Source organism: Nipponia nippon, unplaced genomic scaffold, assembly GCF_047370975.1.
Source record: "Nipponia nippon isolate SJK-2023a ecotype South Korea unplaced genomic scaffold, ASM4737097v1 scaffold_12, whole genome shotgun sequence".
Lineage (NCBI taxonomy): Eukaryota > Metazoa > Chordata > Aves > Pelecaniformes > Threskiornithidae > Nipponia > Nipponia nippon.
The window spans coordinates 2114619-2129019 of record NW_028262313.1 but is presented as its reverse complement, the minus strand read 5'-3'; the positions used below and the strand labels follow the sequence as shown (position 1 = coordinate 2129019).

The 14401-nt window shown below is 47.3% G+C and overlaps 1 protein-coding gene across 9 annotated transcripts in view; it reads right to left on the bottom strand.

Annotated features, from left to right (window-relative positions):
* Positions 1–14401, bottom strand: part of ARHGEF9 (Cdc42 guanine nucleotide exchange factor 9) — a 222624-nt gene that overhangs the window by 43483 nt on the left and 164740 nt on the right. For all 9 annotated transcript variants that reach the window (XM_087748352.1, XM_087748353.1, XM_087748355.1 and 6 more), the window contains 3 exons: positions 12321–12512; positions 4898–5077; positions 2191–2423 (listed from right to left, as the gene is read on the bottom strand). In XM_087748352.1, coding sequence (XP_087604478.1) covers positions 2191–2423; positions 4898–5077; positions 12321–12512 — 605 coding nt within the window. The remainder of the gene's footprint in view (positions 1–2190; positions 2424–4897; positions 5078–12320; positions 12513–14401) is intronic.

Here is a 14401-nt window from a genome sequence, read left to right as displayed (position 1 = left end):
GCCTGATTTCATTGTGAGTATTAGTCCACTCGATCATTTTCTAGCTTCTGTTTCAGGCTCGCAATTGAATTGCAAGCACTGTCAATCTGCAGGCACGTGAGGACAACCCGCCGCCTCATTAACGGGCCCAGCCGAAGCTCCCTGCTTGGCTCCTCAGTTTCTCTCATTCATAGCTGACCCTGATGGCATCCCAGCCTGCAGGTATCTGGCTTTTCCCTGTGTCTGATATTGTCACAACATGACATTCCCCAAAGATTATTTGCCTTTCCAATCTCAGGCTTTGCTCATCTCAGCCCTGATCCCAAAGCCAGAATTACAGGAGCAGAAAATATTTGTATTTCGAGTAGGCAGCCACGGCAGCCTGGGTTTTCTGCACAGCCCCAGTGCAGAATCATTTGGTGGTGAGTAAGACACGCTCTCTGTGCCTCGCTTTCCCCATTCGTGGCATTAAGCTTGTCTGGGATGCGAGCTGGGTTGCCTGCAGGATCGGTCCCTCCCAGGCTCTTTGAATGCTTGAATCGGAGGAGCTAGACCACAGGGATGCGTGGTATAACCCACTCCATTTCTGAGTTATAACACCATTCCTCCATGAGGCAATGAACTCTCCAGGGCATGCCCACGCTAACAGAAGTACGCCCCGCTCCAGCGCTGAGGTAAGGCTCAGCTCTTTTGCTGGCTCTCTGCGCAGGCTTGAGTTTCATCTCTGCACGGTGTTACAGCTCCGGGGGCTTACTCTTTACTAATGCAAGGCAAACAAATATAATCCTGCTTTACTTTTTCAGAAAATGAAGAAGCAAGAGAAACGAAGTGTCCGTGGCTGTGTCCTATCACTGACACAGTCCAGTAAAAAAGAGCTCTCGGTCTGAATCAACTAATTGTTGCTTAACCACAGGAAAGGTCCAAGTCTCCTCAGAATATGACTATATCTGATTACTTAACAACACGTTGATTTTAAAACATCCCAAAGGAAAAAGAAATGTACTCCCAAAATAATTCAACCCTTGTGTAATCACACTGTCCACATCCCCTTTGGTATTGCTACCAAATAACTCAGAGAAGGTCACTTTAAACAGACGACTTCTCTCCGAGGCCACTGATGTCTTCCCATTGCAAAGCCGCATCTGAATTCACGCTGTAAGTACTGTGGGGACATCACATGGCTGGGAAGGAAAGAAAAGCCACAACATTCGGGATCCTAGAGCTGCTTTCTGATACCCTAGTGTTCCCATGAGTCCACTCCAAGTTTGATTTGGTCTCGTTATGAAGGGAAAACCAGAAATTGGATCACATTCATGTCCAAATTGTTGATTTTGAACTGGGCGTTCAGCTAGTATGAATCAGTCAAACTCGTGAATCAGGTCAAAGCAAATCAATGCATTGCTCTGCTCGTATCACATCTCTCTGCACTTCTAGTGCTGGGTTTGGGGAAAAACAAAAAAATCAAACACTTGCAGAAGTTTCTGAAACATCTGTGGTCTTTTTTGTTCTCTGAAGCACGTCCTTTCGAATGGGTTTTAGAAAAAGAAAGAAAATCGGCAAGGCAGGAGAAAATCTGCTCTTAGGGGGCCTGATTCTTCTTTCACCTTATTTTTATAGCAGCATATCACGAGTGGTGTCATAGGTACTATTCTTGATTTACACAAAGTCAGGGAGTCAGGCTGATTGCCCTCAGCAGCAGCAAAAAAGATCCTGGAAATTCTGGGAAGTAATCAAACTGCTGGGTGCTCCTCTGAACCTAAACCCTATGGCAAAATCCAAGATGGAATCAGGCTGAAAAGCAGAGCAGGTTCTGAATTCTCCCCAAATCTGAGCATGTTCAGGTTTGAGTTGCGGATCCTGGCCCTCTACTCGCTATGTGCTGAGGTCCTCTTCAGGATAAAGGAATGAGCCTTTCTGACCACTGAATGCTAATTAGGTAATTTTTCTAGTGTAACTGGTAGCATCAGAAAGTACATCCAAGGGTAATTAGTTCACATGTCTGATTATAACAGAGATGAGTTTGGCTCCATTGAGAATCAGTGCTTTGAGAAGCTTTCTAACTGTCTGCTGAACCTTTGCCCTGCTTCAATTTATACAAGATGTCATGAAGAGAAGAGCTGGACGGAAAAAAACCCAACCCCCATGTGCGTGCAGAGGCCACGTAAAGAAGCAGTGAGCAAAATCCTTCCATGTAATAAGAGATGGGCGTACCTGTGATCCTGCGCGGTGTACTTCAGTAGCTCTGCGAGCTGCAGGGGGTATTTGCAGATCTTCTGCACTGGCGTCAGAAGGAAACCGTCTATGGCGATATCAATCATCTGCTGCAATAGACGACATGCTTCGAAGAAATGCTGGTACCTGCTATCTTTCATCAGCTTGGAAAGCTCCATGCATGCATCCAAATGATTGTTACAGTACTCCGAATAGATCCAGAAGCCATCTTGCTGTGAGAGGCAGAAGAAAAGGGATGCACACAGAGGGGAGTACACGTCAGCTAAGCGCTGCGAGCAGTCAGCCACCCAACTTGCCAACAAGAACACATTACAACTAAAGAAGAAGGAATACCCCAAGCAGGAGGAGGAAGGACTGATCCCAGAGCACTGTTCCTGCTTGGAGGAGGTGCTGCATGGTTGCTCTGGGGGAAAAGGGAGGCAGAGAGGGACCTGCATACCGACACGTTGCTGAGGTCTCTGCAGGTACAGCGTGTGTTAAGGTGAACCCCTGAGCCGTGTGGTGGGTGTTCTCAGTTTCAAATTGTGCAGTGGGGTTTTCTTGGTAAAAGGTAAAGGTAGAACCAAGCAGAGCTCTGGCCTTCGGTAATACAAGAAGACAACCTTGTTATTTCTAGAGCTCCTTCCCTGAAAGAGCACCTGGCAAGTGTTTAGGAGCTGGGTATATTTGGAATTCCCTTTACCGACAGGGAACCCAAGGCACCAAGCACTGTGTGGATTTCCCCAGGACCAGAGAGCCAGAAAACACCAAAGATTGGAAAAACAAGGATAAAAAAACACTCACACATGTGCCCACCCACCCTTTGCACTGGTCTAACAAGTCTTTTTGTGCTAATTTTGTGGGAATCTCCTTTTTCTGCCTTCACTGACCACAGATGGGGCCATGGCAGTTCGTCACCCTTAACTCAGCCTTCATTCATCCGGGCCACACGGACAAGGCAGAGGAAAGGTCAAAGAAAGATTACACTGGAAGGGAGAGACAGACACAAACTGACTGCCCAATATCACATATTAAGACTGTAGTTGAGACAGCCCAGATGTAAGTCCAGGTGTTGTAGGTCAACAGCCTGAGCTGCTACATCAGGTTGCAGCCAATGCCTTACAAACTACAGAAAGGACAGATTCTTTTTTTTTTTTTTTTGAAATACACTTGACCAGCAATTCTTATTTCTCAGTCCCATAAGGGCCCAAGTAACCTGCCTTTCTGGGAAAAGGGGAGCCCGGTTTCCCTCCCATCGCCACAGCTGACCAAGAGCCAAGCGCTGACACCTCTCCCTGAAGCAGATGAAGAACAAGATGCTTTGCAGATCCATATAACAGGATCTTAATGTCCTCATCCCTCAATTTCCCCAAATGGCTAAACAGGGATAATTTATCAGGAGTTTATTAGCCAGATTTCAGCCCCTATCTGATGACAGATAAGTGTCAGATATTCCTCCGAGTAACAGTAGGAATTCTTACCATCGTCACTATAAATGAATTGACAGCACAGCCCCAAGACATGAAGTTTTAGCTACTGATTCTCACCAAGATTTCTTACATCTTTTTAGCACAGAGGTGGAATACGATGCTGCTTTGGAAGCAAGCAGCAGAGATGGCAGGCTCTGATAAAAACAAGCAATGTTAACACCAGCATGCAACTTCTCAGAAAGAACCCTGCTTTTCAATTAGAAGACCAATGACGCTTAAGAGATGCTGTGAACCTTTTTAGGGATGCCCTGCTGAAGTTTCATGAATGTCTATCAGAAATTTCTCTAATAAGAGGTGAACTGTTGCCAGCTCAGCCCTGACTGTAAGTAACGAGGTAACGCAGCACAGGATCTGCATCCCGGGTTGGAGCACCTCGTACGGAAGCTCTGATACAGCACTTCGCTCTCCCTAAAGCAAAGCCTACAACTGCAGGACTATAATTTTCTTGACATTTCCTGACATATTTACAACACTGGCCAATTTATCAGCTCCCGTAGTACGTGGCTTATGTAACAGCACGACGGGCTGGGCAAAAGCCTCCAGGACTATATCGTCAGCTAAAATGTCCTGTTCAGTGTGCACTTAGCGTGAGCGAGTATCTGCTGCCCTGCTGCCACCCGGGCAGCATGAAGCATGAGCTGGCACCTCCCCACCGGCCCAACAGCTCCCCAGGGGAAGGAAACTGAAGCTGCGTGGGTTTTTCATCCCTTGCAAGTGCATCTCGGTGCCACAGCAAACAGCCCAGGCATTTGCTCTCCTCTACTTTTTTTTGTGCAACGCACAACTAAGGCCTCTTTTTACTCCTCTGGACTCTCTTACCTCTTGCAACCTTCTGGTCATCCATGACCTGATTAGGATGGCCTGTGAGTGGGTTTAAGTCATATTCTGAAGAGAAAAAGAAGGTGGGGAGTGGGTGAGGGACATTGCGCCTACATAACATGATTAAGGGTGGAAGTGAGAAAGTGTTGGGATTCAAATGTGCTGGGGGGTTAGCCAACTATATGCTTCACTTCAAATTCTCCCTTCCTCTATGCCTCACAAAGTAAATGAAGGGCCATGGAGTAGTCCCTGATATTTAAGTAGAACAGTATTGATGCACAAAAGTTATTCTGAGTGGTTCCTCTCTCCTGACTTTTTCTGCTACTCCTTCCCCCCCAGCTCCCCGTCCCTCAAAACCAACCCCAAAAGTCCCAAACAAAAATGCCAGATTAACTTACGTGTTCAAGGAAACATGGTCCAATTTCACTGAGATGGGGGTCCTCGTTGTTGTACTGTTTTTCCAAGTCCCGGACAAAACCCATCTGAAATCTGTAGATATCTTCGATGTTACCAAAGATGATTTTTAGCTGTTCATCACTGAACATATCCCTTCTCTTCCGGCACTGCTTTAAGTAACCCTGTAAGGAGTAAGAAAGAACAATCCATGAAATAACCCAAACACTTATACTGAGGCTGTTCCCAGATTATTCTTGAGGAAGGAGCAAGTAAAAACAAAATCAGAAAATGGCTCTGAAAACAAAATCCCCTTGTTACGACATGACAGTCTCCATCAACTCCTGTCTATGAGTAAGCATGCAATATGCAAAACATGCCTTGAAACTCTACGAGTCCTTTTTTTGATAGACAATATCTCGTTTGCAACTGTTGTTCCCACCACAACCTACAGCAGACCCACAGCACTGCTCTTGCTAAGGACATGCCAGACCCAGCACGCACAGGGCTTCACAGCCTGCGTCAGGAGATGCTGGAGACAGCACGTGCACGGTGCGTTGGGAGGACAGTGCTGGGTTCTGCCTCGGTGTCCCTCAGCATTTTGCATGAATCAGTTTTGCGCAGGGAAGGTTCCCCAGAGATCTCAACCAGGCACAGCCTGAAATGGCTCTGTCCCTACCTGTGCTGCAGAGAGCAGCAAGCTGTGGCGGACAGCTCCAAAGAGGTGTGCTACAGCATTGCATACCTGTTCCTTCAAAAATCACTGCCTCGCAATACCCAATATCCAGGGTAGCTCCTACAAACATTGCTGTTTCCATGTCCTCTTCAGTGGCGCATGGCATTACAGAGAAAGCTGCGAGGGGCTGTTTGATCGTCTGCCCACTCTGATTTCTCCTTTTAGCCACGGTAATCAGGACAAGGAAGCTGATAATCGTGCTGAGAAATACTCTGTTAATGTGTGGTTGCATGCCCTTGGTCTAGGAAGAGGGTGTGGAGGGTGTAACCATCCCAGTTGTTTCAGCACCAAGTGAAACACTGAAGGAAAACACTCTTCAAGCATTCCCTGACTTGGCAGGCAACATGGTTTATCCCCCCCATTATTCACCTTTCTGAGTCTGAGACGGATGCGGGAGGGCTGTTGTCCTGTGAGTGCCGTGGTGGGGAACCCCAAAGGCGAAGCAGTAGGTTGGGGGGGTGGTTTGGCTTGCCCGAGCAAGGGAGCCACAGTGGGAGCAGCCCGAGCTGCTGCTCAATGCCATCCAGAGGAAAGCAGCATTATTTTAATTTTGCTTCCTATACCTTCCATTCCATTCGCGCAAATATGCTATTCCAAACAGTGTAAAATGAGGGAGAATTTTTCTCCTGTTTTCTCAACTATCGTCTTTCATTGCTTTTCTTCCTTTTTTGAAGTGGGATGAGAGGAAAAGGCTTTGTACCTTTCTCTGTACAAACATCAGGCTCTCTTACAGAGTCTATAGACATTAAAGTCAAATGGAGAAAGAGAGAGGAAGAACTAGGATGTAGAGAGTTTAAGGAAATTCTCCTAAATCCCAGAATGAATCTGCAGTAGATTTGGAAACAATTCAGATCTCCTGCGTCTCGGTCCAGTGCAATAATAAAAAGATCCTTCTTGCTTATTCTTCGTACGCCCATGATACCCCCTGGTACTGAGCCTGAGCTTAGCTGGACATCACAGGAACGCAAATTGGTAGGCAAGCACTGCTCTGAAGGCCTCCTGACCTAAAAAAGACTGAGTGGATCAATATTCTGGCAAAAAGCATAACACACCAAGTTCTGTCTGCCTCCCTGTTTTGCTGACCCTGCCTTATCCACAAACTCGCCATCCTGGTTTCAGCTGAATCATGAGGATTTCTTCAAACATGCTTGCCTGAAGCACATGTGGTCCAGGGGATGGGGTGACACTTGGAGGCTCCGGATGCCTGGGCTGAATTTCTGGCTCTGACGCCAACCTGTGTGACATTGAGCAAATCACTTCATCCCCCCTGTGCTTTGCCTGTCTGGACTATTTAGACTAGAAACTTTACAAGGCCAAATATCAGATGCAATGCTGGCCTGGTCTGGACTGCAGCTTCTCGACTGAGAAGAAATAACATGGGGGTCATCATGAGCTGACTTTGCCTGCCTTTATTATATAGGAAGAGAAAAAAATGAAGGGAAAAAAATGCCAACAGTTCCAGTTGAACGGCTATATTTGGGAGCTCTAGATGCTTAGTCACACAGACGAACCGCCAGCTGGTGACACGCAGCTGCTGGTCCACAATGAGAACTATTGGAACGCTATAATAAACTGTCCTTCAGCCTCACCATGTGGTTCCTGGGAGGGAGAACTTCAAACAGATGAATGATAAATGCAACTTTGGCCAACCTGGCAAAGAACCAACCTCTGAGATGTCCAGCTTAGCTGGAAGGATGCCGTTACCCTGAATTTGCTGGCTTTTTCAGCTGGGAAGCTTGGGTTATGGAGTACCTTCTGCATTTACTAAATCTAGGTCTGTCTTCTTACAGGAGCTCCTTGATGAGTCATTTCCGTGGGCTTCCCTCTCTCATTTTTCAAGGCCAGGAGGAATGGGAGCAGGCTGGTTCCCACGTTGCAGGACAGTTGCAGGGAAAATAAAGATTCAAACTAGCAGTGCAGAATATCTTTCCACGCTGCTTTTCATGTTTACCTGCTTATCGCAGAACAGCTTTCAAAAAAAAAAAAAAAAAAGAAAGAAGATGTGCCCCTGCCCTTGAGGCCAGGCTCTTTTTGACACTGGCTTTGGTGGTAGCGGCGCTGAACGACCGCTGCAAGCCGTTTGTGTTAGGACCTTTGCCCCGCTGCACGCCGCAGGCTGCCTGCAAGCCAGCCTCCCCTCTCGCATCCTGTCCTGTGAAATCAGTCACAGGGTGATTTACGTGAACATCTTTCAGCCCTGGGGTTGCTACTGGCTGTGACTACGGTCTTGAATATTCCCTGTCCTCCCTGTGCTGGTTCATCACTTTGCCTGAGTCACGTGTTTCAGAGAAGCTGAAGCAGCACATTTCTGTACAGGCACCTGTAAAACCACGGGGAAAACAGAAGAACGCACGGAGTTCCCAAGCCTGATCCTCTATCCAGCTTGCGCGTTTGGATGGTTGGTTTCCAGCACAAGCCAGGAAAGGGGAGACTGAAGATTTATATATAACACGCAGCAAGAGCCAGCTAGAAGGCTGCTGTATAGTTTTTCCAGTAAATTTATTTCTGTTACATAAAACAATGTCATCTTCCTTCTGCTCATCCCGTCAGGTTTGCTCAGAGAAGGGATAGCTGACTGATGAGCAGATGTTGGAGAGTGTTTTGCTCAACGAATACCTAAAAATAGCTTTCAGACTGTCTCCCTTTAAAGTACTTTTCCATGTAGTCCCTGAAGTATAGGCCAAAGTTGGAAAGTATTTGCAGGAGGTTAAGTGCTAAGTTTTATCCACCCTAGAGTGGGTTTAGAGACAGTCAGAAGAGGTGGTCCATCCACCCATCCTTCTTCTTGTCTGGCTGAAAGCAAGGTAAAGGAGAGAATGAGAAGATGATAGCCACTGCAGGCTATAACTTCAAAGGTAGTTGTGATGATATTCCAGTTTCTGTCCATCTCTGAGCCAGTTTGTCCTGTAGACCATCCCTCAGTTTGGACCAGCACCATTTGAGCTATCAAAATACTGTCCTCTAGAGCAGTGCTCACAGCAGCCAGGGGAGTGTTGTGCTGATAGGCACATACCAAGAATAAGCACAAGAACAAAGTTGAGCCTGTTTGAATTGAAAAGGCAAACTAGAGCCATGTCTGGTCCCAGGCAGCCAGGACTCTAAAGCACTTATTCAAATACCAGTCTACAGCAAGCACTGAATATCAGGCGCTGTGATGGCACTGGGGCCCACCTAAAATGTAAAATAAAGTCCTGCAGGAACATGAGCCTGTTCCTCAAAAGGGCCAGAAGCAGCCAGCGCCAAAACAGAAAAGCGAGGTGTGCACAAGCAGGCCGTGAGAGACAGCTACAAACTGCGCCTTGGGGAACGCATATATGTGGTGTATATATCCCCACTGATCCAAAGAGCTTCGTGCAGAGCCACCCTCCACTCCAGTATCCATGGATGAGAAACTGGTCATACAAGGGGCCAGCAGCTCCTCAGATGTGCTCCTCTGAAGGAGGGCCACATTGCTGCCAAGAAGGTTTTACGCTGCTTTGCTCTGAGGCAGCACAAAAAAGTGGTTTTTATCCATCTCCGAGAATGAGTCAGGCTAATGCCATCCAGACCGCACGAAAACTTGTCCCATAAGCTCTGCACAACAGACTCAGCTGGACACGCTAAGATGCAATGAGGATGTTTTCCACGCGGCATTCGGAGCTGTCCTGGCACCAAAGCAAAGCTCAGGTGGAATCCAGTCAACATTATTAAAAAATAAACTCAAAGTGAAATTACTTGGAAAAGAGCAAAACACAGCACTGGAAGCTGGCTGGCCTTTCTAACCTCCCACCCTCAAATTACTCATAATACGGAGGTTTCCTTTGATCTCCCAATTGCCTCACTGTTCCCATCCAAGCTCTGTCACTTCTCCCTCTAACACCTCCTTAAATTTAGCCTTGTCTTCCTAATCCTTATGCTGGTCCAAATCCTGCTCGTTTCTCAACGCATGGCACCCTGCTCTTTGTAGCCCTCCTGCATCTCGTTCTTCCACCCGCGCTCCCCACCACACGCTACAGCTCAAACCACCGTCTTGGCCCTCTGCTCTCATCGAGGTACCTGCCCTGACCAAGCACCTCGGCTGCCCTGCCGCCGGCACCGGTGCCAGGCCACAGACAGACCCTGCACCCTCCCGGGACCAAACCCCAGGCGCAGGGGGGTATCCTTTCCAGCCTGGAGATGGCCATGTGGTGCTTTACAGGACAGTGAGCAAGCAGCACTGTCTGCCAGGAAGGCTGCCTATTGCTACCCATTATAAAAGCCTAGTTTTCTGTAGCGTATTATTTTCCTAAGCTCTAACCACTAAGCCTGAAATTCCTATTGCTGGATATTTCCTTAAGGCTAAATTCTTTCTTCTTTCTTTTCCCCTCGGTGATATTTCAGAATAATGATCCATCCACTCCTGATAATGCAGTCCAGGGAAAACTCCACATTTTACCCCTAATAAAAATCTTCACAAAACTCCTTCACCAAGCAGCAGTCAGTCCTTCATACTCTAAGCAAGGGCACAGCAGCAGAAGCCGTCGGGGCAGTACGGCGTTGCTGTGATGGGGAATTCCCCTCCAAGCCAGCTGCTTCACGCAGGTCTTGGCTTGCGCAGGTAATTCATTCTGGTGCTGGCTAGCTTGTGAGCTCCTGACTCGGAATGACTAATGCCAGGGGTATTATGAATAATAACAGGGTGTATAATAATATAGTAGCAGGTAGTGGGAATACATCCTGAAGCAGAGAAGAGCAATTGGAGGGCTCTTAATCACCTAGTAGGGGCTACGGTCCTCCGATAACAACCACACGTCTTAAGGTGCCTCACTGGTATTAGGATTTGCTATTCATTATAGCTCAGCAACAAGAGTATAACTACACACTGCTAAACTCAGTACTAAATCAGGCTCAACCTTCACCACCCAGCCAGAGCTCCTCTTTCATCCCCTCCAATACATCGTATCGCTGCTGTTTGTCCTGACACCTTAAAATAAAGAGCAAAGGGAAGAGGGGAATTTGCCACTGTCAGCAGCACTTCTGCATCTCATCGGCGGTTGTCTGGTGTCTGGTCCTTCTTCGGCACAAATAACACCCCGTGCAAATTCATCCAGTGGTGCTGGGAGGAGCTGAAGCCGGCCCGCGTCTCTCCAGCTCCAGCCCCCCTCCTCTTATGCACAAACAGGAACAGTCACGTCACGCTATGCCGAAACGCCTGGGATGACTGAGCTGTCTCGGAGCCTTCTCCTCGAGGCAAATGGATTGCTCTGATTAAACTGAGCACAACGAGGCTCTCTCCAGCAAGGGACTGCTCATCATTTTGCAGATGAGAATGCCCATTTCAGCCCTCCTCCTTCTTTAAGAGAGGCAGCTGAATCATTTCCTGGTGCTCTACCTGGATTTATCCCCTCGATACCATTTTGCATCATACCAAGCAAGGCAGGAGCCGTAGAGATCCCTTTCATATCCGGGACATATCATTAGGTGCTGTAAATCAGTGCGACCCCACAGATGTCACTGGAGCTATGCTATCTGTACCTCCTGAGAATCTGATTTGGCAAAAGCATGGTGACGTGGCTGGGAAACGCAAGCTAAGGTTTATTTAGCTTTTCAACAGAAAAGTGCAAATGCAGGAAAAGGAACAATATGTGGAAAAGTTCCTGCAGTTCTTCCCTTCTTCAACGCACAGTCCTCTGACTGAAATAGCACAGCGAAATTAAGCTCATTTGTTTCCAAAATGAAATCCCAAGACTCTTCCATATTTGAAAAGCGTCATAGATGCTTTTTGGATGGCTGCTTTGCCTTGTCAATAGAAAAGTAGCAAGCATGAAGGGAGGAAGACATTTTTCTAAGCAGAATTCACAAGGGGCTTCAGCACATTGACTCTGCAAAGACTGGGCACAGGCTCGCTAAATCCTAAACACTCACAGGGATGAGCTGAAAGCCATGAACTTTAATTTTAGTGCTAACAAACTTCTGTCTCTTAGCGATAACTATATGGCTCTACACGCAATGCCCAAGCTGTCCTGCAACACTCTCCGGCGCAGCCGTGCATTATCCTTCCCAAACACCCAGCACCGCATGCACTGCGCTTTGGGCTTAGCTTGTGGCACTAAATCTGTCTGCTGCAGGACAGCAAGGGCCTGTAGGGGTTAACTGTAGCATAACGAAGAACCACCAAGTTGCGGATGCGAGGGGTCAGTCACCAAAGTTCATTTGCTTGCCGGTTCCCTTACACTGGATAAACGTAACGTACTTCATTTCCCGTGGTGAAAACACTTTGCTCTCAGTCTCACCATAAGAAAAGGCAAATGGGGGCCATCCTGAGCTAGGGAAATTGTGAACCCAGTGTAAAGACACAGATGAAATGGGTAACTGATTGGTTTAATTACAACCTAATTTCCTCAATCACAAGTTCAAAAGTAGATGGCATTGGGTTTTAATTAAGAGGACTGCTTGAAGGATCTCAACCTCATCATTTTTTAGTCAAAGAGGTATTGAAAAAAGGTCAGAAAATTGTACTTTCAGTTAATACAAACTGAAGGTAATTATCAGATCCAGCAGAAAATTCTCAGAAGTATCAATACTTATTGACAGATGCTGCTCCTCTATTAGACACAGTACTCAAACACCCTGCATCTTTCTCCCCCATCACCCAAGGACAAACCCAGTCCTCGGCTCTCAACAGCCCATCCCACGTCCTGCGGCAGTACCCCAGGGTCACAACCCCCACGTACCTCGCAAATGTCCTTCAGGTGCTTGATGTAGTGGCGCTCCGTGCTCATGATTTCATTGATGACGTTGGCTCTCATCTGGTCTCGGTTCTGAACGGTCCTGCCGAGACAGAGGCAGTCGGCGCTTGGATCCAAATGGCCATTCTGCACATCGCTGGTTCCCTCCTCCACTCCATCTTCTTGGTTTACCCATAGCTGCGAGGAGAAGAGGGGAGAGCAACAGGCTTATTCATAAAAGCATCAGGAAGCCAACGAATGAAAGGAGGCTGGGTCTTGGGTTGCACAACTCTGGGAGGTACTGGATCGATTCCCTCCTTACAGCGATGGCGGTGCTCTTGCCAGCGATGCACCGTGGTGTCCACAACAGCTTACAGCCCAGACGGTCCATTTTTATACTGGTGCAACCAGCCCCAAATGGTTCCCTGCACACTGCCAAGCTCCTCTCATAAGCAAAGGGATTTCAAGGGTTGACAGTTTTGATTCCAAATATAAAATCATCATGTGAATGGGTAACTGGACTGTTGGATGCTGCCAAGTGCTCTGAACCAAGATGTACATGTGTAAACCAGACCAACCTAAAGAAAACTGCAGTTACTAGTGTAAAGCACTGCTTGTCCCAGTTCCCGCACACCATCAGCTGGGGTCTGTCCGAGCAGACAGGGAGGAGGGATAAGGCCTTTACAGGTGACTGGTTTAAGAAGGTCAAGATACGTCTGATTCAGAAATCAGAATGAATGTGAACATCAGCCCAGGCTAACCAGGTTGTGGCACTGAGTTTTCTGTAAACTTTCCAGGCCAGGGTTTTTGAATGAGCATTGATTTTCATTTCACAGCAGCTTTCCTCATCATTTCACATGAAGAGCCTTTCTCACTCAGGCAAATGCCCTATCCCTAACCTGCACTGAGATCAGACCGGCTGGATAAGCCTCCTAAAAGCTGGGGGGCTGGGGGCAGCTTTGGCCGGCGTGCCAAGCACCCCTGGGCACTGTGTACTCTAAACTGGAACAAATTGCAAAAAGCGGTGAAAAAGGATCGCTGCATTTTCAGCACACTAAATTTTCTTTCTATCTTCAAATAAAAAACATACATTGAACTTGTGAACTAGAAGGTAACGCCGCCTCCTAGTCTCTGTGTCTTTGAACAAGACTGTGCTCTGCACCCAGCATGCTGACCAAGCGCCTCCTTTTGCTACCTTCTCCCCCAAATAAAACCTGCTTAAAGTAACTCTGACCAACTCAAACTGGGCTCAGTGTAGTTTGCAAACAAACATTACATAAATCTTAAAACAGACAGAAATACTGCTACCTCACACTGAGCACCTAAGTTGTCATGTAAATGAAGCAACTTTTTCCTCAACGTTTAAAGTCCCGAATACCGGAGACTTTCAAACATAAAAATACACCTACCCACAAAGAGTGAAACTGTCCACACAAACAGAGCAGCACACGGCAAACAAACTGCATCGTTAACTTGATCTTCCAGTCTTCTTTTCACTGTTGATAGTTTTTAATACTTTGGCATTATTCAGCTTAAATTGGGTTTTAAACAGATTGTAAAGGGCTGTGTTACTGTAAATTAGTAAAGTAAAAAAACTAAACCTGCCCATGCTCCTTCCCTGCTTTCCTAACCGATATCATGTTTTGCTGAACCACTTCTTACAGCTCCCACGTTTTGTCATCCTACAGTGGGTTATAAAGGCCAAGAAGCCGAGATGTTTGAAGAAAACCCATCTCTTCTCTAGCAGAATGTTAACGATGCTGCAAACTTAGGGGATAAAAAAACCCAAAGCAATAAAAAGCTGGACTTTTCACCCTGCTCATGACTGCGCCCTGTGTCCGGGAGCTGTCAGGGACGTTACACGAGGGTGTATAAGGCAGCAATGCCTGTTTAAATGCCAAGATGCCCTCTTTGCCGGCAGTGGGGCAGGACCCGCTGGGGGCACCGACCCTGTGCTGAGCACTGCAGAGAGCTGCTGGCCCCGGGCTGCGCTCACGCCACGTCCTGACAGCACCAAGCGCGTTCCAGGGCCGGAAACCCAGTGCCGACCACTCGCCTGAAGGAGCGAGCGGCAGAGCCAGGATGGA